Below are 24,691 nucleotides of genomic sequence, written 5' to 3'. Positions count from 1 at the left end.
GTGTATGTGAGGAGACAGAAAAATGGAAGTGGGACAGCTAGGTGGCACAGTGAATAGAACACCTGTCCTGGAGTCAGGAGGAGATGAGTTCAAATCCAGCCTCAGACACTTAACACTTATAAGCTGTGTGACCTTGGGCAAGTCACTTAACCCCAATTGCTCTGCTTTCCCCCCCTCCAAAAAAGACAAAAAGAAAAATGGAAGAAAGTTAATGGAGGGAGTCAAGATAGCGAAGGCTCTTGCTTCCACCTTCTCCAATACATATAAAAAATGACTCTAAACAAACTTTAGAGCTACAGAACCCACAAAGTGACAGAGAGAAACTAACCTCCCACTGAAGACAGCCCAGCAGGCCAGCAGGAAGGGTCCCTCACTGAGCACTGAGAACTGAGCCCAGCCCTTCTTGCGCCTGAGGTTTTAGCCTCAGGGCGGCCACGAACAGCCCCAGCTAGAAGGTCGTGGGGAGAGTGGATCACCAGCAACTGTGGCGATTTCCAGAATTATCACCCCATAAATGCCAAAGACAAAGTGAGAGGTCAGTGGACTTTGGAAACAGGGAATCTGGGAGTGCAGTCCAGCCTCTGCCCCCCAGAGGGAGAACTGGCTGAAGCGCAGCAACCGCTGAGGTGTGGCTGCTTCAGAGCTCCTGGCCTGCAGAGTGTAGGGGAACCAAGCAACCATTCTGAGGGGTTATAGCTCTTGCTTTAACCTGCTTGAATCTGGATTGCTGTCTAGGGTGGAGGTCCTGGGGTATGTGACCAGTGAGCCAGAGCCCGTAGAGGCTTCAGAGAGGGCAGCCAACTAATAGCTCTGGCAGCTGAGAAAACCCCAGCTACCTGGGATAAAGCTTTCCTTTCTGGAAGCAGAGTTCTACTGTGGCAAAAAGCTCAAAAGTCAAGTAATTGAGTGGCAACATGAGCAAGCAAAGGAAACAAAGCAAACAGAGCGATCCAACTTTACACTCCTATTTTGGGGACAAAAAGTATCAAAGCATGGAACAGAAGGAAGACAATGAAGTCAGAACTTCTGCACCAAAAGCTTTCAAGAAAAATATGAATTGGTTACAGGCTATAGAGGAGCTTAAGAAGGATTTTGAAAACCAAATAAAAGAAGTAGAGGAAAAATTGGGAAGAGAAATAAGAATGATGCAAGAAAATCATGAAAAGAGAGTCAACAACCTGACTGAAGAAAATACACCTTAAAAAATAGACTAACTCAAATGGCAAAAGAGGCTCAAAAAGCCAATGAGGAGAAGAATGCCTTAAAGAGTCAAATTTGCCAGATGAAAAAAGAATATCAAAAGCTCACTGAAGAGAATAATTTCTTCAGAATTAGATTGGAGCAAATGGAAGCTAGTGACTATGAGAAATCAAGAAACTATGAAACAGATCCAAACAATGAAAAAATAGAAGGCAATGTTGGAAAAATGGAAGAGGGTGAGTGATCATTTTCTCCATGCCTGCCTAGGTTCTAGGTCAACATTTGTTTCCCTCATCTTCCTTTGCTAGAATGAGAGAAAAAGGAAAAGGGGGTGGGGAGAAGAGAAGAAATAAACACTTATTAAGCACTTCCTATATGCTAGTCAGAGGCACTGAGCCTGGAGTCAGGAAGACCTGAATTCAAATCAGGCCTCAAATATTCACTAGCTGTGTAACCTTGGACAAGTCACTTAATCTCTGTTTGCCTTAATCCACTGGAGAAGGAAATGGCAAAACAATACAGAATCTTTGCCAAGAAAACCCCATATGGGGGTCACAAGAGTCAGACACTAGAGAACAACAATGTTGTACTCGCTGTGCTAAGTGTTTTATAAATATTATCTCATATGAGCCCCACAACGACCCTGTGGGGTAAGTGCTGTTATTATCCCCATTTTACACCTGAGGAAATTGAGGTTAAGTGATTTGCCCAGAGTCACACAGCTAGCTAAGTGAAGTCATCTTTCTGACCCTGGGCCCAGCACTCCACTTTGCCACTTAGCTGCCTTGGAGGCAAAGCTCCAGTAAGCCGTTAGGAGCCAAAGAAGATTGATAAATTCAGAAATTTATCTAAGGGTCAGGGTCAACCTAGTCTTACTTGGTCAGTGGGAGGGAAAGGGAACATTCTCTCCCCCACCTCATCAGCCCTGCCCCAGCACCATACACCATAGAGAACCAGCTGGAAGACTGTATACTAGAATAAATACTAGAAGAAACCTACTCAGCACAATCTGAAACCTGTGAAACTCCCCAGGCAAGGATAGCCTCCTTACAACCCCTGAAGGCATGTACCCCTGTGTTCGTGACCACAAAGTGTGGATGTAGGAGTGAGTGGGTGTTTGTGCCTGACAAAGGAGAGTCAGTGCAGCCTCACTCCTAACTCAGGATGGTTCCCAGGTCAGTTGAAGATCTATCTGAATGTGACTCTGGTTCGAAGGAGGGTAGCAACCAATCCTCAAATGAAGCCCCACAGTCTGATCAACTGAGTGTGGGCTTTTGCTTGAATCCTGGAGCAAACTGGGCAGAGATAGTTAATGTTCTTAGAAAATAATGAAACTGGGGCAGCTAGGTGGTACAGTGAAAAGAGCACTGGCCCTGGAGTCAGGAAGACCTGAGTTCAAATCCAGCCTCAGACACTTAACACACACACATACCCTGCCCCCCCAAAAAAACTAGCAGTGTGACCTTGCGCAAGTCACTTAACCCCAATTGCCCTCCAAAAAGCAATAAATAAATGAATGTGTGAAGTGTGCCAAGAAAGAAAAAAAATTTTTTTTTAATGTGTTTGGGAGGTTGTTTTTTTTTTTAATCTGTTTTGGGTAGACATCTTTCTAAAATGCATTGCATACTTCCCTGCTTTCTTAGAGGAAAAAGTTCTGGAGGTTTTAGTGAGCCACAAGTTCAATATGAGTGAACAGGGTAAGATGGTCATTAAAAAAAAAAAAAAGCTAATACTTATCCCAGGCTGCATTAAGAGAAGCATCATTTCCAGAAGAAGATGATAATCCCACAATCCTCAGCCCTCGTCAAAATCTGTCTGGTTCATTGTGTTCAGTCTGAGGTACCAGATTTTAGGAAATGCTATAAAATGGAGCATATTCGGAAGAGAAGTTGTTAAAAAGCTCTCAAGATCATACCATATGAGGATCAGTTGAAATACCTGGGCCTGGTGAATCTGGGGAACGAATGGCTTTGTGGGGAACGACCATCATGTCTTTGAATGGCGGCCTTAAGGACAAAGTATTAGACGCGTTTTTCTTGGTTTCTAGAGGTCACATCTCAGGCTGGTTGGTTGGTTGCTGTCCTTGGTTTTCAAAGAGGACCAAAATGACGTCACTATGCTAAAGTTAAGTTTCACTGTGTCTGACTGTGGCTGATCAGACCAATCCAAGCTCAGAATGCTACGCTCTACCACAGGTCGGGCACAAATAGTCCAGGTGAACATTTGGAGTGGATTCTCCAAATGTGTGTTTCCTTTGAGCTGTTTTAATTCTGCTTTGCTCGTAGAGCTTGGCACCTTCTCTAATATGGGCACGCCATGCTGAACAGCCCTGTGCCAGTGTCTCCCATGTCATGCAATCAATTCCAAAGTTCTTGAGAGAGACCTTGAAAGTGTCCTTGTATCTCTTCTTCTGACCATTTGCCCTGTGTGAATTCTCCAAAAAACAGTCTCTTTGGTAAGCGTACATTTTACATTTGAACAACACAGCCAGCCCATTGGAGCTGTGCTCTCTGAAGCAGAGTTTGAATGCTTGGAAGGACCTCAGTGTCTGGTACCTTATCCTGCCAGGTGACCTTCAGAATCTTCCTAAGACCATTCAAATGGAAGAGATTCCGTTTCCTGGCATGGTGCTGGTAGACCGTCCAGGTTTCACAGGCATATAACAATGAGGTTATCACAGTGGCTCTGTAGACCTTCAGTTTGATGGTCAGTCTAATACCTCTCCTCTCCCATACTTTCCTTTGGAGCCTCCCAAACATTGAGCTGGCTTCAGTAATGCCTATGTCAACCTCATTATCAGTCATCTCTGGTAAATACACTATCAAGGTAACTTCTCCATTTGCTGTAACCGATGGTTCCACATATGGATTTGATTCAAGACTCAGGGCAATGATGGGGTCCTTAGTAGGAAGGTTATAGAGAGGCTTCTTTTGCGGGTGTGGTTTGGACCAGACAAATGAAATCAGAGATTTCTTCCAACTCTGAGGTTCTCTGACTTGGGGATCCTGAGTATAATTTACCCTTTACTTAATGCCATTGAGTCATCATTATATCAATCATACAGTGTTGCCCTTTGGGATCATTTGCCTTTAACACTAAATGGCCCCAGGATGCTCTGATTTTTTGGTTTTCTGTCCTCCCTTGTCTGTCACCCCTCAGTAGGTCTAACTATAGTAGCTTTCTCCCCTCTTGAGCTGGCTATAGACTTGTAATTGATTTTAAAATAATAATAGTCTCCAAGTCAGAGTCTGAGGTTCATATATAGAGACTGTAGCATCTCTTTGGTTGCTCAGAGACCTATATTGCTTATTTCCTGGTTCTGGTTAGGAGGTTCAAAGTCAGAGTCTACCTGGGCCTAAAACCTGGTACTTCAAATACTAGCTCATACTTCCCTAGCTCACAGGAACCAAAGTGTCCCTTGGAGAAGGGAGTGGAAGATAGGAGGAGAGGCAAGAGATGTCTATGCTTTCCTCCCTGTGAGCCATATCTAGACAAAGCCATGTGGGCCTACATTATCTACCTGGGCAAACATCAGCATCTCATTTTACAATTAACCTTTTCAAACCTCAATTCTTCATCTGTATAATGGAGATAATAATACTCATAGCATCTATCTGGCAAGACCGTCCCCAGGATTTAATGAAATAATGTATGTAAAACGCTTTGCAAACCTTAAATGTCAGCTATTCTGATTATTTCGATATGGTGCCTCCTGCAACTGGTTCACTGTGGTGTGTGGGTTTTGTTTGTGCGTGTGTTTACTCTGATTCTATCCATGGTTCAAGAGGGGGAAGAATTCATACTGGAATCTGGCAAAAGAGTGAAAGTCAGTGAGTTTCAATTTGAGCTCCTTGCAGTTCAGATCTCTGCCTAGGAGTAGTAGGGCTGGCCAGACAAGGTGATTGATAGTCCTAGGCAGAGGGGCTCAGGCTGTCTCTTGGGGAAACAGAGGAAGATAAGGATGGTCTCCTGAGGAAAGCTAAGGGCCTCCCTCCATCCCCCAGTCTGGCTGGTCTCCAGGGTCTGGGTGTGTTTGATTTGAGGGGGAAGGGACCTGGTTATGTGGTCTTCACTGTCAAGTAATGAGAGGTATTTTTAGCTGATGAAACGTTTCTCCATTACTAAGCCCAGAGGATTGGGCTGTTAGTAAACACACTGGAATGCCCTGGGCTGGCTGCCTCCAAACCCTGAGCTTCCTTTCCCCACCCCCCCCCTTGCAAAGGAAGGCAGGGGAAGGGGGAGAAGTTACCCATAGGTTCAACCCAAATTATAGGAGTGAATGAGGTAATACTTGGGGGTACCAGATCCAAGGGAACCCACTTATGGCACCAAACCCAAAGAGTGTGTGGGTAACTTGTTTTTGTTTTTTTTTTAACCACCTTCCATGCCTATATCATCACTGATATAGGATTTAGATAAGGGATTATCTGATCCACCCCTTCATTTTGCAGTTGAGGAAACAGGCTCTGAGAGATTAAATAACTTTCCAGAGGTCCTTCATCTGTCTCTCTGATGATTTTTAAGCTCTTTTTTGAGCTCTTTCATGAGTTTTTTTCTGGGCTCGAGACAATTTCCTGTTTTTCTTTAAGGTTTTGCCCATAGGTGTTTTGACATTGTTGTCTGAGTTTGTGTCTTGATCTTCCTTGTCACCATAATAACTTTTCTATGATCAAATTCTTTTTTTGTTGTTTTTTGCTCATCTTTTTTTGCTGTTTTCATTTCTTTTAAATTTGAGCTCTGCTCCCCGGGTGGAAGGGGCACTGTCTCAAGCTTCTGGTGCCAGGGGCTGTGGGCACTGGCTGTTTACCTGGTATGTTTTGATGTTATCCTGAGGCCCACAGGAGTCTCTCATGTCTGGTGGTATGTTGAGGGTGTGTGGTGGGGGGATGGGGGTGGCTGGCACTGCTGGAGGCTGTAGGGGTCTGAGAGTTTACCTGGTACTGAGGTGGGGTCCTAATCCTAGTGTCTGGCACTCTGAGGTTGGTGGGGTGTTTCTGTGTTTCCCCAGGGCTACATTGAAGTACGTGGCTGTCTGGCCACTGGAGATTGCCTATTTTGCCGAGGGCTCTGCTGAAGCATGTGACAGTTCTGCCCTTTGCCCTGGCAATATTGAGGCATGTAGGGGGTCCTGGTGTTCCACTGCACTGGGGCTCAGGATCTTCCACTTGTTTACTGAAGTGGGGCTTGCTGCTGTTTTACTGGGATGCTTCCTCTCCTGGGCTATGTTCCTTTTACCCAAGTGAGACAGACCTTTCTTGGTGATTTTCCAAGTTTCTTGGACCAGAAGATTGTTTCACCCTGTCTTTTTGCTAGTTCTGCTGTTCTAGGATTTGTTTGGGAGGTGCTATTTTATGGTTGTTCCAAGGTGAATATGGGAGATGGCAATTTACTGCTCACTCTGCCATCTTGGTGCCCGGAAGTCCAGAGGTCCTGCAGGAAGTGACATTTGGCCTGGGGTCCTCTAACTCCAAATCCTTGCTCTTGGCATCATGATGATGCCCTTTCTTCCTTCTCCTTCCATCCATGTCACCACTTGCCTCATTCCATTGGGGTTTTTCTGGTTGAGCAGTTAATCAAGTAAACTAATTTGAGCTAAGGTGTTATGGGGGTTGTTACTGTTCAGTCATTTCAGCTGTGTCCAACTCTTCATGATCCCATTTGGGGTTTTATTGGGAAAGATACTGGAATGGTTTTTCCATTTCCTTCTCCAGTTCATTTTACAGATGAGGAAACTGAGGCAAGCAGGGTTAAGTGACTTGTCCAGGATCACATAGTTAGTAAGTGTCTGAGGCCAAATTTGAACTCATAAAGAATAGTCTTCCTGACTCCAGGCCTGGCACTATCACCATTCTACCACCTAACCGCTCCATTATGAGGGTGAGAGGTAGAAATGACTCCCTATGTGACAGCTCCCAGAAAAGGTCTACACAATAATTGGAAGCCTCCATGACTTAACTTGAGGGAGGTGGAAGGGGTAGGGGAGAGACAGTAATCTTCTTTCTAGAAATCCCTCAAATAGAATCACATAAACAGCCAGACCTATCCATACCACAAACACATCAGGTGTATAAACCCACTTCTCTCCTCCATGGACTTCCCCTCCGAAGGGGAGACTGAACTCAACACTCTCCAAAGTCCCTTCTAGATCTGAATCCTATGATTTCCTCATACTTGTCTTGGAGCCATCATACAGATGCTGCTTGAAACTTAGACCCTCAGAGAAGCCTTCCCATGATAAACAGGCACCTGGCTCCAGTCACTCTTTCCTAATTAGTAACTATTGTTTAGCACTGTTTTTATCTGTATGTTTTATCTTCTTCATTAATTTGCAAGAGGCTTAAGGGCAAAGTCCTATCCAGTAAGCTTCTTTCTTTTTTCTTTTTCTTTTTTGTTGTAATAAATAATGTTGTAGGGGCAGGTAGGTGACTCAGTGAATAGAGTACCGGCCCGGAATCAGGAGGACCTGAGTTCAAATGTGGCCTCAGACAGTTTACACACTTACTGGCTGTGTGACCTTGGGCAATTCGCTTAACCCCAATTGCCCTGCCTTCCCCCTCCAAAAAAAAAACAAAAAGAAAAAAAAAGAAATGATGTTTTGTTTTTTCCCCAATTACATGTAAAAACAATTTATAACATTTATTTTTTTTAATTTTGAGCTCCAAATTCTCTCTCCCTCCTTTCCCTTCTACCTCCCTGAAATGGTAAGCAATTTGATATAGGTTATATGTGTGCAATCATGCAAAACATTCCCATATTAGTCATGTTGTGAAAGAAGACACAGAACAACAAAAACTCCTCCCACACACATACACAAATAAAGAAAGTGAAAAATAGTACACTTTGATCTGCATTCAGACCCCATCAGGTCTTTCTCTGGATGTGGATAGCATTTTTCACCATAAGTCCTTTGGAATTGTCCTGGATCATTGTATTGCTGAGAAGAACTAAGTCATTCACAGTTGATCCTCCTACAACATTGCTGCTACTGTATACAGTGTTCTATTCACTTTGCATTAGTTTGTGTAAGTCTTTCCAGGTTTTTTTGAATCATTCTGCTAATTTTATTTCTTTTTTTTTTAAGCTTGTGTCTTTTTTAAAAAAAATTATTTACTATTAGTTTACAATATTCAGTTCCACAAATTTCTCCCCCTCCCTCTTTTCCTACCTTCCCCCCCATGGTGGCATGCAATCTAATATAGGTTCTCCATATACCTTCACATTAAACATTAGTCAAGTTGTAAAGAAGAATGATAACCAATGGAGTGAATAACAAGAAAGGAGAAACAAATTGAAACAAAATGAGAAAGAGAGAGAGCAAGTGGTTTGCTTGAATCTGCATTCAGACCCCATAATTCTTTCTCTGGATGTGCATATCCCTTTCCATCATGAACCCTTTGGAGTTGTCTAATAGCCTTGCATTGCTGAGGGAGCCCAGTCTATCAAATTAGTCATAACAGATATGATGTGTCTGTAATTGTGTACAATGTTCTCCTGCTTTTCCTCCTCTCACCCAGCATCAGTTTATAGAAGTCTCTCCAGGTTATTATGAAGTTTGTCTGCTCTTCTTTTTTTTAATGTGGTTTTCTTTCTTTTTTCTTTTCTTTTCTTTTTGGAGGGAAGTTGGGGTTAAATAACATGCCCAGGGTCACATGGCTAGTAAGTGTGTCAAGTGTCTGAGGCTGGATTTGAACTCAGGTCCTCCTGACACCAGGGCCGGTGCTCTATTCACTGCACCACCTAGTCGACCCTGCTCCTCATTTCTTATAGCACAATAGTATTCCACTACAATCATATACCACAACTTGTTCAACCATTCCCCAACTGATGAACATCCCCTTAATTTCCAATTCTTTGACACCAAAAAGAGCTGCTATAAATATTTTTGTACAAATAGATCCTTTCTTCTTTTAAAAAAAATCTCTGGGATATGCTGGATCAAAGGGTATGCAGTTTTATAGCCCTTTGAGCATAATTCCAAATTGCTTTCCAGAATGGTTGGATCACTTCACAACTCCACCAACACTGTATTAAAGTCCCAATTTTCTCATATCCCCTCCAACATTTAGGCTCCTTTCATAATCCTATCACCACAGTATATTGACTGAATCAGGGATTTGGCCTCAAGGAGAGTATACCTAATGAACCTGAGGGATCGAGGAGTGGAACCCAGCTCTTGTAAATCCTATTTGAGAACTCTTGAGTTTGTTGCATATGTGTCTTTCATTTACTGTATCTCAATTCATCATCAACATCCCAGAACACACACACACACACACACACACACACACACACACACACACGCCCCCTTTTCACAGTTAGCAGCTCCCTGTTCACCTGAGTGGGGACACAGAAAGATATGGCAGGGGAAGAGATGGCAGGCAGACATATTTCCTGATATGTTCCTGACATTGCCCCTGGACTGTCGACAGAACATAAACAGCCTGAAGGAGCAGAAGGGAGGGAAGAGAAACAGGGTGAGGCAGAGACACATCACCTGTCTTGGCTGGCTAGAGGTTTGAAATATGCTGAGGGCTTTAGATCTGACAAGAAAGACCAGGGATAAGCCCATAAGGGAAGCCCTGGCTCCTGACAATCCCCAGCCCATAGGTGGACCTGTTTGATAGGTGGGGTATGTGGGGTTTCAGGGAGGACTAGCAGAGGCTTGCTGAGCCCTTTTCAGGGATGCTTGTCCAACTTTAGTGTCTCCCTGTCACCCAACTCTCATCTGTGGATCCAAGAAGCTGTAGCGTGTACAGTAGTCATACCCCAGTAAAACTGTCTTGGCAACTGGGCTAAGACAAGACCTTAAACCCATCAGTGAATTAGGGGGTTGTCCACCCCAAGTATGTGAAGACTTCCCCAAGAGGAACTGGTGGATGAGAATAATGTGTTCCAATGGCCATGAAGGCAGCTGAAACAGGTGCTTCGAAGCTCTTAGATCTCGGTCAGACATTGAAGATGCCAAGGTCATCCACTGAATCCCTAGCCATGGCCAGGCCACCAACAACTCTGGAAGAGAGAGGAAGGTCAATGATTTTGTGCAACTCTGCCTCACTTAAATCCAATTCACTCTCTAGTCAAGACATCACCCTGTGATATTGAAACAGAGGCTAGACAAACAATAGGTGTGTCTGTTTCTCCACTGTGGTCACCCAAAAGAGTCAGAGACATTGTCTTCTCCCCTGATGGCAGATACAAAATACCACCAACATGTGTACCTGCTATGTGCAGAGAACTAGGTACCAGGGAGAATATAAAACCTTAGTTCTTGCCTTCCAGGGAGTTACAGTCCCCCAAATGAGCTACTATATGTAAGGAGGATTTTGTTTTCCTTTTTAGTTTAGTTCCTCACGATCCATGGCCATGGCAATGTCTAGTTTCCAGATGTTAGATAATAACTCCCAGAATAGCCCCAAGGATTCTAGATAGTAGTTTCCAGAATCATAATGACAGACAGTCCTACTGAAGCTGTGCCCTGAGATATGGGAGTGACATAATTGATATTTATTACACTTACACAGAATGATAATATTGCTAAAGTTAACCTGTGAACTTAATGTTGGCAAGATGCTTTCTTTGTTGCCCTATAAAGCAAGTGGGCACTGGTCAGTGAGTGGAGAAACCACAGGGAACCCATAGGGGAATCTATGTGTGCCTTGATCAGCCCCCATCAAGGCTTAAGGGTATTTAGTGCATTAGCTGTGCCTGTCTCCATTGATCCCATCGAGAGGTAGGGGTAATTGCCTGGCCCCCTCCCCAATGTGAGAAGGGTTATTAGGGAATGCTGTAGGAGCTGATGCTCCTATCTCCAACAACTTCCTTTAAAAAGACTGGACTAGAATAAAGCTGATTATTAACCCCTCCGAAGGTGTCTGCCTGTCTGAACAGATCAAGAGAGAACCAACAGGTTCACTCTAGAGGCTGGAGTCCCAAGTCTCCAGTGGATCCTGTGTGTTATCTGGTGAAACAGCTACCAATAGAGCTGTAATAGACAATGTTACAAGATAAATGCGTTAGAGACTTGTGACACAAATGGTAGTGCTGAAGGAGAAGGCTGCTACCAACTTTAGTGGGTGGGGCTCAGGGAAGGTTTCCCTGAGAAGATGACTTTAATGAGTAGAATTTTCAGTCGGTGAAAAGGGGAGGGAGACAACCCAGGCAGGAAGAAATATGTAAGTAAAGGTATGGAGACAGAAAAATCGCAGTGTCCTGGGCACCAATTCCCAATTGATAAATGGTCAAAGGATATGTACAAATTTTCAGAGGAAGAAATCAAATCTATCAATAATCATGTGAAAAAATGCTCTAAATAACTGACATTAGAGAAATGAGAATTTAAACAACTCTGAGGTACCACCTCACATCCATCAGATTGGCTAAGATGACTGAAAAGGTAAATGACAAATGCTGGAGGGAATATGGGGAAATAGGTGCAATAACGCATTGTTAACGGAGTTGTGAATTGGTCCAACCTTTCTGGAGAACAACTTGGAACTATGCCAAAGGACTATAAAACTAGGTTATAGACCCAAAGGAGATCAAAGAAAAAGGGAAAGGGACCCATATGTACAAAAATATTTATAAGGGCTCTTTTATGGGTGGCAAAGAATTGGAAAATGAGAAGACTTCCATCGATTTGGGGAAAGCTGAAAAAGTTATGGTATATAAATATGATGGAACACTATTAAGCTTATGAAAAATGATGAAGGGGATGGTTTAAGAAAAACATCCAGGGGCAGCTAGGTGGCACAGTGAATAGAGCACCGGCCCTAGCGTCAGGAGAAGCTGAGTCCAAATCTGACCTCATACACTTGACGCTTAACTGGCTTCGTGACCTTGGACAAGTCACTTAACCCCAATTGCCTTGCATTCTGCCCTCCAAAAAAAGAAAAAGAAAATAAAAACCTCCAAAGACTTATGTGAACGTGTTAACCAGACTGGAACTGGTCTCTAACCTGGGAATGGCTGGAGACAAACAGAGCAGACTAGAGACAGGAAAGTCAGGACACAAGCAGAAATTTAATTAATTTCAAAGTGAGGAAAACAACTTTCAAGCAAGGACACATGTGCCAGGGTCCGGCCCCTAGTGAGAGGGATCCACTTCAGTGTGGGGACATCTTAATACTTACACCTATGGTTATGCAGTGAGCCGGAGCTCTGACAACAAGGGGTAACAGCAACGATGTGTTGTTCAAATCAAGTTTGATTCATAGCAGGGTGTCATGAGAAGAACATGGATACAACAGGTGTTTGTCCCTGCTCAGAAAACACCTGGTGCTGGGAAAGAATTCTGGGATTTTGATGTGGCTAAGATGATCCAGAGGGTGAGATCATCCAGAGACTGAAAGCTTGTTATTACACCAAGCTTAGGGCACAGCCTGCTTACTGCCTTAGCTCTGGGAAGCAGGGTGTCTCCAAATACCTTAACAAACTAATGCAAAGTGAAGTGAGCAGAATCAGGAGGGCACTGGAGGGCACAGTAACAGCAACATCGGAAAGATAATCATCCATGAAAGACTTAGTAACTCTGATTGATACAATGATTCTAAAGGATTCATGATAAAACGTTATCCATTTATAGATACAAAATTGATGGACTCAGTTTGCAAATCGAAGCATATTTTTTTCCTTTTTCTTTCTACTTTTCTCACCTTGAACGTGGCTAATGCAGAAAAAAAGAGAGAAAGAAGAGAAGAAAGGAAGGAAGGAAAGAAGAAGGGAGGGAGAAAGGAGGGAAGGAAGGAATAAGGGAGGGAGGGAAGGGAGAGAGAGGAAGGAAGAAAGAAACTGGAGTGCCAGCAAAAGAATCCGAAATTTACTCAGGAGACAACAGGAATCCATTGAAGTTTTCTAACTAGAGAAGAGACACAGGTTCATGTGTAAGAAATACTATTTTAGCAGTACTATGGAAGGTAAACTTAGAGTGGAATTAGACTGAAAGTAGGAAGGTCTCTTAAAGGGCCTGAAATGGTGGCAGTGGTAAGAGAGAACAAGGCCAAAGAAATATCTTAAGAGATATTTATGGAACTTTTATTCTTTTTTGTTTTGCTTTTTTGGAGGGGGGGTGGGCAGGGAAATTGGGGTTAAGTGACTTACCCAAAGTCACATGGCTAGTAAGTGTTAAGTGTCTGAGTCCAGATTTGAACACAGGTCCTCCTGACTTCAGGGCTGGTGCTCTATTCACTGTGCCACCTCGCTGTCCCTGGAACCTTTATTCTGTGACAGAGACCTAACTAGGGGAGAACAATCAGTGCTTAGTCAAAGAGCATTAAAATTTAGAGGGTACATTTAACATACATGTTCCTTCAGCAGCATAGAAGCCACGATATTCCTCCTTTCTAATCAACAGAATTTTTTAAAATTCCTTCTTGTACTATTTTCACATCACGAATTATGAAATTGATTTGAGGGCATAGGATCCATGTTGTTTGCCCAGGGCTATTCTGAGCTAGCATTTAAATGCCAGCTATGTGGCAAGAACTGGGCTAGAAACTGGGGCTATAAAGGTCAAAACAACACATTTCAGCCCTGAAAGAATTTCCATTATAACACATACACATAAAAAATACATATACAATATAACACAATATAATCTATAGATGCTGACAGATGACAAATTTGGAATAATACTCAAAATTGGAAAAATCAGGAAAAGCCTTGTGTAAGAGGGGGAAGGAGGAAAGGAATAAATATCTAGCACCTGTGATAGTCAGGCACTTAACAAATATATCATCACAAATATTAACACTGTAACTGAGCCTGGAGGACAGCTTAGGATTTCAAGAGACAGAGGTAAGGAGGAAGAACATTCCAATCATAGGGGGTGACCTGTGAAAAAATGCAGAAGTAGAAGATAAAATTTCATGTATGAGGAACAGTAATTAGGTCAATTTGTTTGGAACATACAGTGCACTATGGGACATTATGTGGAAATAGCCTGGAAAGCTAGCCTGAGGCCTATTGTAAACAGAGTTGTTTTTATTTTATTGTGGTGGCAAAAGGAAATCACTGAGGCTTCTTGAGTGAGGGAGTAATGTGGTCAAACTTTTGCTTTAGGAATATCAAATTGCCTCACACACTAGCTGTGTGACCCTGGGCAAGTCACTTAACCCTAATTGCCCTTCCCCTAAATGCATACATACATATACACACACATACACATATGTGTATTGTATATGTTTGTACAACATTAGCAGCTGTGTGAAGGATAGATTTGAGAAGGGAAAGCATCAGGGAGAAAAGTTTGGAGGCAAGAGTGGTAGGGAGAATTGATACATCCAATCTAAGGGCTGTGAGATAGACCTTAAAGTTGTTTTAATTAGCATTTCTCTAATTACTATTGACTTAGAAAACTCTTTTTATGTGGCTTTTGATAGTTCTACATGTATGTTGATCCTAGAGTCAGACGAATTGGGTTCCATTCATACCTTTGACACTTCCTACCAATGTGGCCCTGGGCAAGTCACTTGACTTTCCTGAGATTTGACTTCCTCATTTTACAAATGAGGAGGTTGGAGTCCCTTCCAGCCTTAGATCTGTGGTCCAATGAACAGCTCAGAGTACATGAGAAGAGATGAGATCATGAACTAGCAAGGCTGTTGTGTGACTAAAGAGGAGATGCACGTAAGAGATATAGAGGGAGAAAACACAAAATGGCAACTGATTGTATATAGTGGGAAGAGTGTTTTAGTCTCCATCACCTCAGGCTCCTTCCCCCTTGCCAGAGGTGCCAAGTTGACTTGTCTTGGCCCTGCTTCACATCATAATATAGGATGGTTCCTATATATATAGCCTGCACAGCTATATCAGGCCAGTATGTGGTGGCCAGTGATCTGTGCTACCATTAGGCAACAAGCCTTGCCCAGACTAGGACCCTAACTCTTCCATCTCTGCAAGTCTCCGCATCTAAACACACACACACACACACAGAGGAATATTTTTCACACTAGGCTGATTTGCCTGTGTTTATGCATTTTTAAGATGTTTTCATTTCTACTTCCCATTTTCCCAAATGGACTGCAAGCTGCCCAAGGACCTGTTCTGGTATTTCTTTAATGGAAAAAACATTGAATAAGAAAATCAAGATCCTGGGCTTCAAGGTGTATGCTAGCTGTCTGCTCTTGGGCAGGTCATCAGAGCTGCAGTTTCTCTATCTAAAAACAAGAGGGTTGAACCATATGACATTTAAGTTCCTCTACAGTTTCAAAGAATCTATGACTCTGTTCCCACCGTGGTTCATTGTACTCAACACAGTGATGGCCTAAATTACAAGATGAAAATGATTCAATTAATTGGAGCAGATCCCAGGTTTTCATTATTTGATGGAAGCCACTCACAGCTGCAGATCAGGAAGAAAGGCCAGGAGTGGTGACAAGGGTTCCCCTAGAACAGGGTCTTCTGAAGACAATAAGAATAGGAAAATAAAGTAGGATTGGGGTATGAGAGGTCCATAGACTGGCTCAAAGAGAGGTTCTAGAAAACAGCTCACCACAGCTTAGTATACAAGAAATTGAAAGGGGTTCATTCAGAATCTTGGGCAGAAAGGGGAGTAACTTGGTAGAGACAAAGTTTTTGAAGCTCTGACTGGTAGATTCTCACCTATTAGATTGTTGTTGCTGTTGTTGTTGGGGGGGAGGGGGAAGGTGTTGGAGGCAATCATGCTTAGGTGACTTACCCAAGGTTACACAGCTAATAAGTGTCTGAGCCCAGATTTGAATTCAGAAAGATAAGTCTTCCTGACTTCTGGCCTGGCACTCTATTCACTGTGCCACCTAGCTGCCCTATCAATTTTATAGAACGAGAATATTATGCCTGGGGTGTTGGTCTCATAGAATGAGAACGAAGGTAGTGCGGGTTTCCTCTCTACCCAATGAATAAATGCCAAATAGGAAGACTACTAGACACTCTTGTGGGGATGGGAGGAGGGAAAAATGGTTCTTCTGCTTTCCAGACAGCAGAGGAGGTCTTTCCCTTTCTCTCAGTTGTCCATTTCATGGACTTGACTCTGATATTGGTTTGTTTGTTTGGGTTTTTTTTTGGGGGGGGGTCTCTTTGGAGGGGAGAAGGCATGGCAATTGGGGTTAAGTGACTTGCCCAAGGTCACACAACTAGTAAGGATCAAATGTCTGAGGATGGATTTGAACTCAGGTCCTCCTGACTCCAGGGCTGATGGCTCTATTCACTGGGCCACCTAGCTGCCCCATTGACTGTGATAATTTGTTAACTAGTCCCTCTGCCTTCCTTCTTATGGACTGTACCCAGGGATTCTCAGGCTGGCATCCCTCAGTTAGTCCTATCTCAGTTAGAACATAAGCTCCTTGAGGATAGGGACTAGTTGTGTTATGGCTTATCACAGTGCCTGGCAAGGGATTTATGAAATACTTGTTGACTGACCTCTCATTGTCCTAAGGAGAGGGGTTGCATCTTCTCGAGCTCCACCCTACTCTGGGTCATAGGGAGGAGCTGAGCTGCTTGTCTCTCATCAAGGGGAGGGAAGGACACCAAAGGTGGCTGTTCTCCTTGGCTTACAGACGCATAGCCTGCTCCCTCCTCCTCCTGCTGACCCAATATGCCTTTCCTGACCACTTAGCTGGTCTCCAGATTTCTTTTTCCGTATTTGTGACATGCGGCAGCCAGGCCCCAGTCGTGCCTTTCCAGGCATGAGCTAACTCTGGCATTGACACCGAGGTCAATTGAGGGTGGCTATTCAGTAGGTCACACACACTGCTATGAAGAGCAGGTAGACAGGATGGCACTCATCCTAGGGAGTGACAGCTGCTGGCGCCACACAGCTGCCCACCACAGCCCGGACAGAAGTCTGGCATGATGGTAGGTTTGCGTTTCCTATCAAGTCACTGAGCTAGGGGCATGACAACCAGAGCTGACCTGCTAAACTTTAGGCTCAGGAACATCTCCTACCCCATGCCATAGCAACCAGTGCTATCATTTGTCCCCACAGCACCCCCAGTCTCAGCAGCAGAGTCAAGCTTGGTCACCCACAGGCCAAACAGATGCAAAAGCGGGACAATATTAACAGAAAGAGGACTACCCATGGTCAGGAATAGATTTAAATCCTGGAGCTGACATTGTATAGTCATGGGCAAGTAATTGATTTCACCTCATCCTTTCCTAGATTTAGAGATAGAAGGGACCTTATAGATCACATGTCTAACAGCTCATTTGACAGATGAGGGAACTGAGGCACTGAGAGGGTTACATGACTTCCCAGGGTCATACAGCTATAAATATCTGAGGTTGGGGCAGCTAGGTGGTGCAGCGAATAGAGCACCAGCCCTGGAGTCAGGAGGACCTGAGTTCAAATGTGACCTCAGACACTTACAAGCTGTGTGACCCTGGGCAAGTCACTTAACCCTGTTTGCCTCAATTTACATATGTACATACACATACATATATCTATATTTTATATACATACACACATATATATGTTGGTTGTGTTGTCCTTCATTTCTGAAGAGGACCATGGTATCAGGAAAGTGATGATATGACTTGCAGTTGACTTTGATTTGAGTGAGGGAGGGAGGGCTGTGCAAGGTCACCAGCCTCACTTTCTCCTCCAGAGCCATCTGGGTCCAGTGGCCAGATATTCATCAGGATGACTAGAGATAACTCAGGATGCAATGGGAGACCCTGGCCCTTTTAGGCTCTTCCTTCCTTCCTTCCTTCCTTCCTTCCTTCCTTCCTTCCTTCCTTTCTTCTTTCCTTTCTCTCTCTCTCTCTCTCTCTCTCTCTCTCTCTCTCTCTCTCTCTCTGTCTCTCTCTCCCTTCCTTCCTTCCTTTTTTTCTTTCACTCTTAAGCTCATCCATTGGGACCGTATGAGGCAGAATGTGAACCTAGGTGTAGTGGACAGAGTGCCAGGTCTGGAGTCAGGAAGACTCATCTTCCTGAGTTCAAATCTGACTTCAGACTAGCTGTGTGATGCTGGGTAAGTCACTTAACCCTATTTGCCTCAGTTTCCTCATCTGTAAAATAAACTGGAGAAGTATTGGCAAACCATTCCAGCATCTTTGCCAAGAAAACCCAAATAGAGTTACAAAGAGTTGCACACAACTGAAAAATGACTGAACAAGTTAACCTAGGTCTTTCTGACTCTAGTGGGGATAATATTTGTGCTGAAGGACAACATGGAGCAAAAGATAGGAAACCACCCTTGAAGTTAAGCAGGCCAGGATTTAGGCATTACCTCTGTCATACACTAGTGGGATGTTGGGCCTCCCAGTGTCCCCAAGCAACTTTCTAATACCATCACTAAGCAAGTTACTGATCTGCATGGATTGTCTCTATCGGGGAGTTCCTTATATTGATCACAGATTTGGACCAAAAGAAAATATTTGGGGGGCAACTAGGTGGTACAGTGAATAGAGCACCAGCTCTGGAGTCAGGAGGACCTGAATTCAAATCCAGTATCAGACACTTGACACACTTACTAGCTGTGTGACCTTGGGCAAGTCACTTAACCCCAATTGCCTCGCATTCCCCCCTTAAAAAAAACCAAACAAACAAGAAAATATTTGTGCTACCCATCTCATAGAATGACTGTGAAAAATGGGCTTTATAATCCTTGTGAAAGCATATTTTTAAAAAAAACTTCCTTTTTAGTTCAATAATAATAATAGAGAACCCTAAGGTTTGCAAAATATAGTGATTTGATCCTCATAGTTACCCAGTGAGGAATGTGCTATTATTAATCTCCATTTTATTGCTGTTCATTCACATCTGATTCTTTGTGATCCTGTTTGGGGGTTTCTTGGCAAAGATACTAGAGTGACTTGCCCAGGGTCACACAGCTAGTAAGTGTTGGAGGCCACATTTAAACTCAGGTAAATGAATTTTCCTGACTTCAGGTCTACTCTATCCACTGTACCACCTAACTACCCCTTTTACAGATGAGGAAATGGGCTGAGAGTAAGTGAAGTGGCTTGCTTAGGGTTCTATAGGTAGTAAATGTGTGCATATTTGAACTCAGATGTTCCTGACTCTGGGTTCAGCACTCTAGCCACAAGATATTAAGAAATCAATCTTTTGGGAGACAGCTAGGAGGTGCAGCGAATAGAGCGTCAGCCCTAGAGTTAGGAGGACCTGAGTTCAAATCCAATCTCAGACACTTAACACAAAAAACTAGCCGTGTAACATTAAGCAAGTCATTTAACCCCAATTGCCCTACCTTCCCCCTCCAAAAAGCAAAAAAAAAAATCAATCTTTTTTCAGCCTAAAATCCTTTCCAGAGTTTTCCCTTTAGGAAAGTCTTGAAAAGGTCAAGGACAGAAAACTAGGACCTTGGGAAAATGTACTAAAGGCCGTCTACCTTACTTAGAACCAGATCCCAGCTTTTCTGGCAGCTGAAGTGATTAGGGATATGACCCACCTAAGGCAGTCAGCCAATAAATATTGATCAAGTACCTATTACATCCAGGCCCTGTGCAAAGCATTAGGGACACAAAGAAAGACAGTCCCAGCTCTCAAGGAGCTCACAATCTACTAAGGGAGATTATATACAAAGAAATATGTATAAACACGCTTTGTGCCAGATAAATTGGAGAACAGAAACCGAGAAAAGGCATTAGAATTAAAAGGGATCTGAAAAGGTTTCCTGTAAAAGATGAGATTTTTCCTGGGACTTGAAGGAAATCAGGTAAACTAAGAGGAAAAGCATCCCAGGCATGGAGGACAGATAGATAACCAATGAAAATGCCCAGAGTTGGAAGATGAGTGTCTCCTTCAAGGGACAGTCCAGTGTCACTGGATCTCACAGTATATAGCAGGGTACAAGGTATAAAAATACTGGAAAGGTGGGGGGAAGCAGGACAGGTTGTGCAATCAGAACACCAAACCCAGTATTCCCTACTTGATCCTGAAGGCAACAGGGGTCACTGGAGTTTACTGAGTTGGGGGTGGGGTGGGGAGGGCAGTGAGTTGGTCAGACCTGAACTTAAGGAAGATCACTTTGGCAGCTTCCTCTTTTCCTTCAGGAAGATTTAAGGCTCCTTATCACTGGAAAGAGCTTCACAAGATACTCAAGGGGAGTGTTCAAAAGAGAAAATGAATAATCTTAGGAGAAAATTAAGTGAAGATTGTTCTAGTAGATTGTTAACCACAAACTGTATTTTAATATATTGTGACTTTTTCTTGGTTCAAGATTTCTATAAATGTTCCCTCAACGTGTCTTGTAGTAGGGATGTCCAAGGGTATGGAGGAAGGAAGGGTGGAGGGGAAGAGATGACTGTCACTTGAACATTTCTCTAAGTTAGAAATACTTGGATTTATGGATGTTAAATTAATTTTAAAAATTATTTCTGGAAGACTTGTGCCTAAAATGCATAGTATAACATTAGTATTTTTTTTTTACACCTTGATGTTCTATGGAAATGTGAACTGTTATTATTGTCTAGGACAGGGGTGGGGAACCTTTGGCCTTGAGGCCATATGTGACCTTCTAGGTCCTCGGGTATGACCCGAGTCTTGACTGAGTCAAAGTTTTACAGAACAAATCTTTTTATTAAGGGGATTTGTTCTGTAAGGTTTGGATTCAGTAAAAGGGCTGCACTTGAGGACCTAGAGGGCTGCATGCGGCCTTGAGGTTACAGGTTCCCCACCCCTGGTCCAGGAAAATGGGCCCAAATAATTACCAAGGGTCTATCAGTGAATGGAGAAGCAATTACTAAGGCTTACCATGTGCCAGGCACTGTGCCCAGAGCCCAACTCTGACAACAGAGGGGAAAGGGGAAAACTTCAGTCACTAGAACTAGAAAAACTAAAGGTTTCTACCTGTGGCTCCCTGTTAGTGTCTGGGAGGCCTTTCCTGGATTGATCCCCTGGCCTTGATGGAAAACAGTGCCAAAAGATGGAGATCTCTCTGCCCTGAGCAGTAGTGCTGTGGCTTTCCTTGTCTGGGAGCAAATAGGGGAGCTGGGAAGGTTCTTCAGGGCAGCTGTGCCAGCCTGGCCCAGAGGGCACACATATGTGCTTCTGAAGCTCTGATGCTTCCGTGGCTGGGGCAGGCAGCCCCAGGTAGGTCGGTAAGGAAGGGGGGGGGGGGGGGGGGGAGTGAGGAAGGCAAAGACTAACTGGAGGGTTAAGGGACCATAAGAACCTTGATCTGTACTGCCTCTGTGGGCCCTGAGCAGCAGAGTCCTAGCCCCTCTGACTCTTTCAATTTCTTTCCCTAAAATGTAAGCAATGGATAGTGTCTTAGAGTTCACAGGCTAATACAGTGGATTCTGTTCACCGGCTCCTTCTCTAGGTCTGCAAGGGTGGGACTGACCCAGGGCTCTCCCCTCCTGACTCACCCTCCCCATAGCCACAGCCTCTCCCAGGCCCAACCTCTGAGGAAAGAACCAAACTTCGACACGGTATGAATAATGGGGTAGTTTATACGTAGTGGGCAAACATAGAGACCAGTCAGCAACAGCTGCCCAGAGACAAACACACTGACAAACAGATAGACAAGCAGGGCCCCTCTCCCTTATAAGAAACAGCCCGATGGACAGGACAGACAGACACAGATAGGCTGAGCTGACAGAAGGATGCCAGTGGCTGGTTCACAGCAGTCTTGGCTCTAAGAACACTGGGTAGCATGTCCTCCTGCATGGCAGTCACAGCCCCCAGGCACAGTGAGAAAAGGGCAGCCAGGAACCTTTCTCTCCTTGGCTCACCTCCTATCACCTCACCAGTATTTAGTGTCCAACTGGAGCAAAGCTTTGGCAGACAGGGTCTCGGGCTCAGTTTGGACAAGGTCTATTGGGCAGTAGGAAAAGGGACTCTAAAATCCCTAGGTTCCCCTCCCCCCTCCAAGAAGGGGGCCCAGGCTGGGTAGCCTGGTGATAGCAGCAGCAAGGAGGGGGGAGAGGAGGGAGGTTTGGCTAAAAGGGCTTCTGGGCAGGTCCAAGGTCCTCTGCTGGAGAGGATGAGTCCGGCCCTGCTCAGCAGGACTTCTTAGATCAGGGTTTGTTGCCCATACCCACCACACCATCATGGTGCAATAAATATATTTTCAAGTCACGTACCAGTGAATAGGATGAGGAGTGAAGGGGGAAAGGGGAGATTGTCTAGGAGGAGGTGCATTAAGAGAAAATAAGAAAGGGAGTTCCATACAGCAGCAAGGGGACCTTAAAAGGGAGAGACCACCAACAGCACCTCCACCAAAGTCCTACTCAGGGAACAACCTCCCCAAAAGTCTGTCCTTCATGGGTGGGGGGGAGGAAAAAGAATGGAGTTATTCCCCACAGTCAGGGTCAGTCCATATCCCATCATGGTGGGTAAAGGAGCTCTTGGTCCCCTAAGTTCAGGCCATGGCCAAGGTCTGGCCAGAGGGGCAGAAACAGGGCAGGAGGGCACCTACAGCATCCACAATAGCTGCCAAGTGCTCATCCTGGGCCTGGGGTCCACATAGTCGAATGAAGTCCGCCAGACGGAGTAGGTACTCCAGGTTGTGGCCAGCACGGCCGCTGCAGGCCAGGATCTGGGTGGCGATGTCTTCTTCTGGAGCTGGCCCCAGGTAGCCGGGGTTCTGTGGAGTGGCCACATACGCCAGGGCTCGTAGAGGCTGTTCCGGGGCATCTTGCGGGTAGAAGGTCACTACCTTGGTGTCATAGCCCCCTAACACAGCTTCCCGAACATCCAGATACTTAAGTGCTTCACTGATCTGCTCCCCACGAACCTCGTAAGCCACACCCCATGTGCAGCCCTGTAGAGGAGGTAAGAAAAGAGAGTATGTTAGGCACGACAATTACCTTGCCTATCACATCCTTCATCCCTGATCCATAAGGTCCATCAGCCTTGTCTTTTGTATCAGTACTACAGCTTACAGGGAGCCAGGAACTAATCTACTCAAGCATCAAACAACCCTACAGGAAATCAATTAATAACCCAAGATAGGGCTCATATCCATTGCAGGGGACACTCATTCATCAGCCCACAGGACATCAATTAATAACCCAGGATAGGAATTACATCCATTGCAGAGGGCACTTGTTCCCCAGGCAGGACTATGTCAAGATACTCTAGGCCAGGGTTCTTAACCTGGGGTCTAAGAACTTGTTTTTTTAAATACAGATAAAAGGTGGATAATTATTTCACTATAACTGATTTCTTACATAATGCTCTATATTTTATTTTACGCATTTAAAACTTTATTCTGAGAAAGAGGCCATAGGTTTCATCAGACTACCGAAAAGGGTCCAGGACACTAAAAAAGTACCCTAGAGTCTAGGTCAAGAATTGGGTTCCTTAAGCCTCTTCTCTTGCTCTATGTTCCACCATCACTATCACCCTCAAAATTAGGAAGATCTAATCTATTCTGTGGCCCCCACTCCTGAGTAAAGGGTTTTCAGCTCTACTTGGCTTCAACCTCCCTTGCTACCAATACTCACCTCATGGTCCTCAAGAAGGGTCACCACCCGACCAGGCTGGGGAAAAAAGAGAGAGAAGAGGGGGAGGAGAGAAAAGATTGTTAGAAATCCGCATCAGCCTAGGAAGAAGCATTTACCTACCACTACCACAACTCCCACACAGCTAAACCCCACACTCCTGTCAGCGACAGCCTCACGGACACCAAGATCCAGAGCTGAAACCCCCCAGTGGAATAATGGGACTGCCTCCTATGTGTTCATCTGATGAGAACCAATCAGCCCCACCCCTGGAGACTAGCACATCCCCAGGAAGGGTCTTACTCAGGTTACCAGCACCTGAAGAATGTCTCACTCATCCATCCATCATCCAATCATCAGTGAGGTACCCTGGGCGTTCAGGGACCATCCTCACCCCCACCCCATGCCAGTGTCTCCAGCCTGGCACTGTCCCCCTGCTCACCATCTTGTCGCTGCCCCGATGAAAAGTGTCCCCTTGCCAGAAACGACGGCTGTACCCGCGGACGAAACCCACACGGCTGTTGCTGTAGGCGAAGTCTGGTCTCCATACTAAGGAACCATAGCCGAAAATCCAGAGTGCTGGGGGGTCGCTGTCCTCCCTGGGGGGATGCAAGGACAAGGATGGGGTGGGCGAGGCGGGTGGGGTCCTCTGGGTCGGCGGTTCCTCCTTCATGATGCCCGGGGTGTGAATAGGGTCTAGACTACGCCTGGGACTGTGACCTAGGAGTGCGGACCAGGGATCAGGACAGGACCCGGGGTCGGGATTGTGATCACGATTGGGATGGAGACTCGGGGCGACATCTGCTACAGCTGAGCTGTCCCTCTAGAGCCACGGCCCTTTAAACCCTATGCTCTGCCGGCCCCGCCCACGTAACCCAGAAGGCCGGCCCTTCTGGGGCGGGGAAAAGTCATGACGGACCAATCATCATAGGTCTTCCCATGTCCTCTTTGCCGCGCCGCAATATTATTGGCTGGATCTGTAGTCGGTCACGTTCCGTATATGCTCACTGATTGGCCGAATTAAACCTCTGTCAAAACTTGGCAGGAATGATGCAACGGCGGGGGAGGTTTCCCTGAGCCCAGGCATGCAGCAAAGGGCCCAGAGGAT

General features: G+C 44.8%; 1 protein-coding gene across 1 annotated transcript; it reads right to left on the bottom strand.

Moving 5' to 3' along the window:
* Positions 1-21,570: 21,570 nt before the first annotated feature.
* CHAC1 (ChaC glutathione specific gamma-glutamylcyclotransferase 1) lies at positions 21,571-24,481 on the bottom strand. The gene is made up of 3 exons (XM_069105764.1): positions 24,026-24,481; positions 23,587-23,622; positions 21,571-22,901 (listed from the first exon to the last, which is right to left on the bottom strand). The coding sequence occupies exons 1-3, from the start codon at positions 24,254-24,256 to the stop codon at positions 22,500-22,502; spliced, it is 669 nt and encodes a 222-aa protein (XP_068961865.1). The 5' UTR covers positions 24,257-24,481; the 3' UTR covers positions 21,571-22,499.
* Between the last annotated feature and the right edge of the window lie 210 nt (positions 24,482-24,691).

Source organism: Petaurus breviceps, unplaced genomic scaffold, assembly GCF_028583685.1.
Source record: "Petaurus breviceps papuanus isolate PSGF00001 unplaced genomic scaffold, PetGlider_PUasm1.0 77, whole genome shotgun sequence".
In the NCBI taxonomy this organism is placed as follows: domain Eukaryota; kingdom Metazoa; phylum Chordata; class Mammalia; order Diprotodontia; family Petauridae; genus Petaurus; species Petaurus breviceps.
Note: the sequence above shows the minus strand (reverse complement) of the source record. Positions and strands in the feature narration are given on the sequence as shown.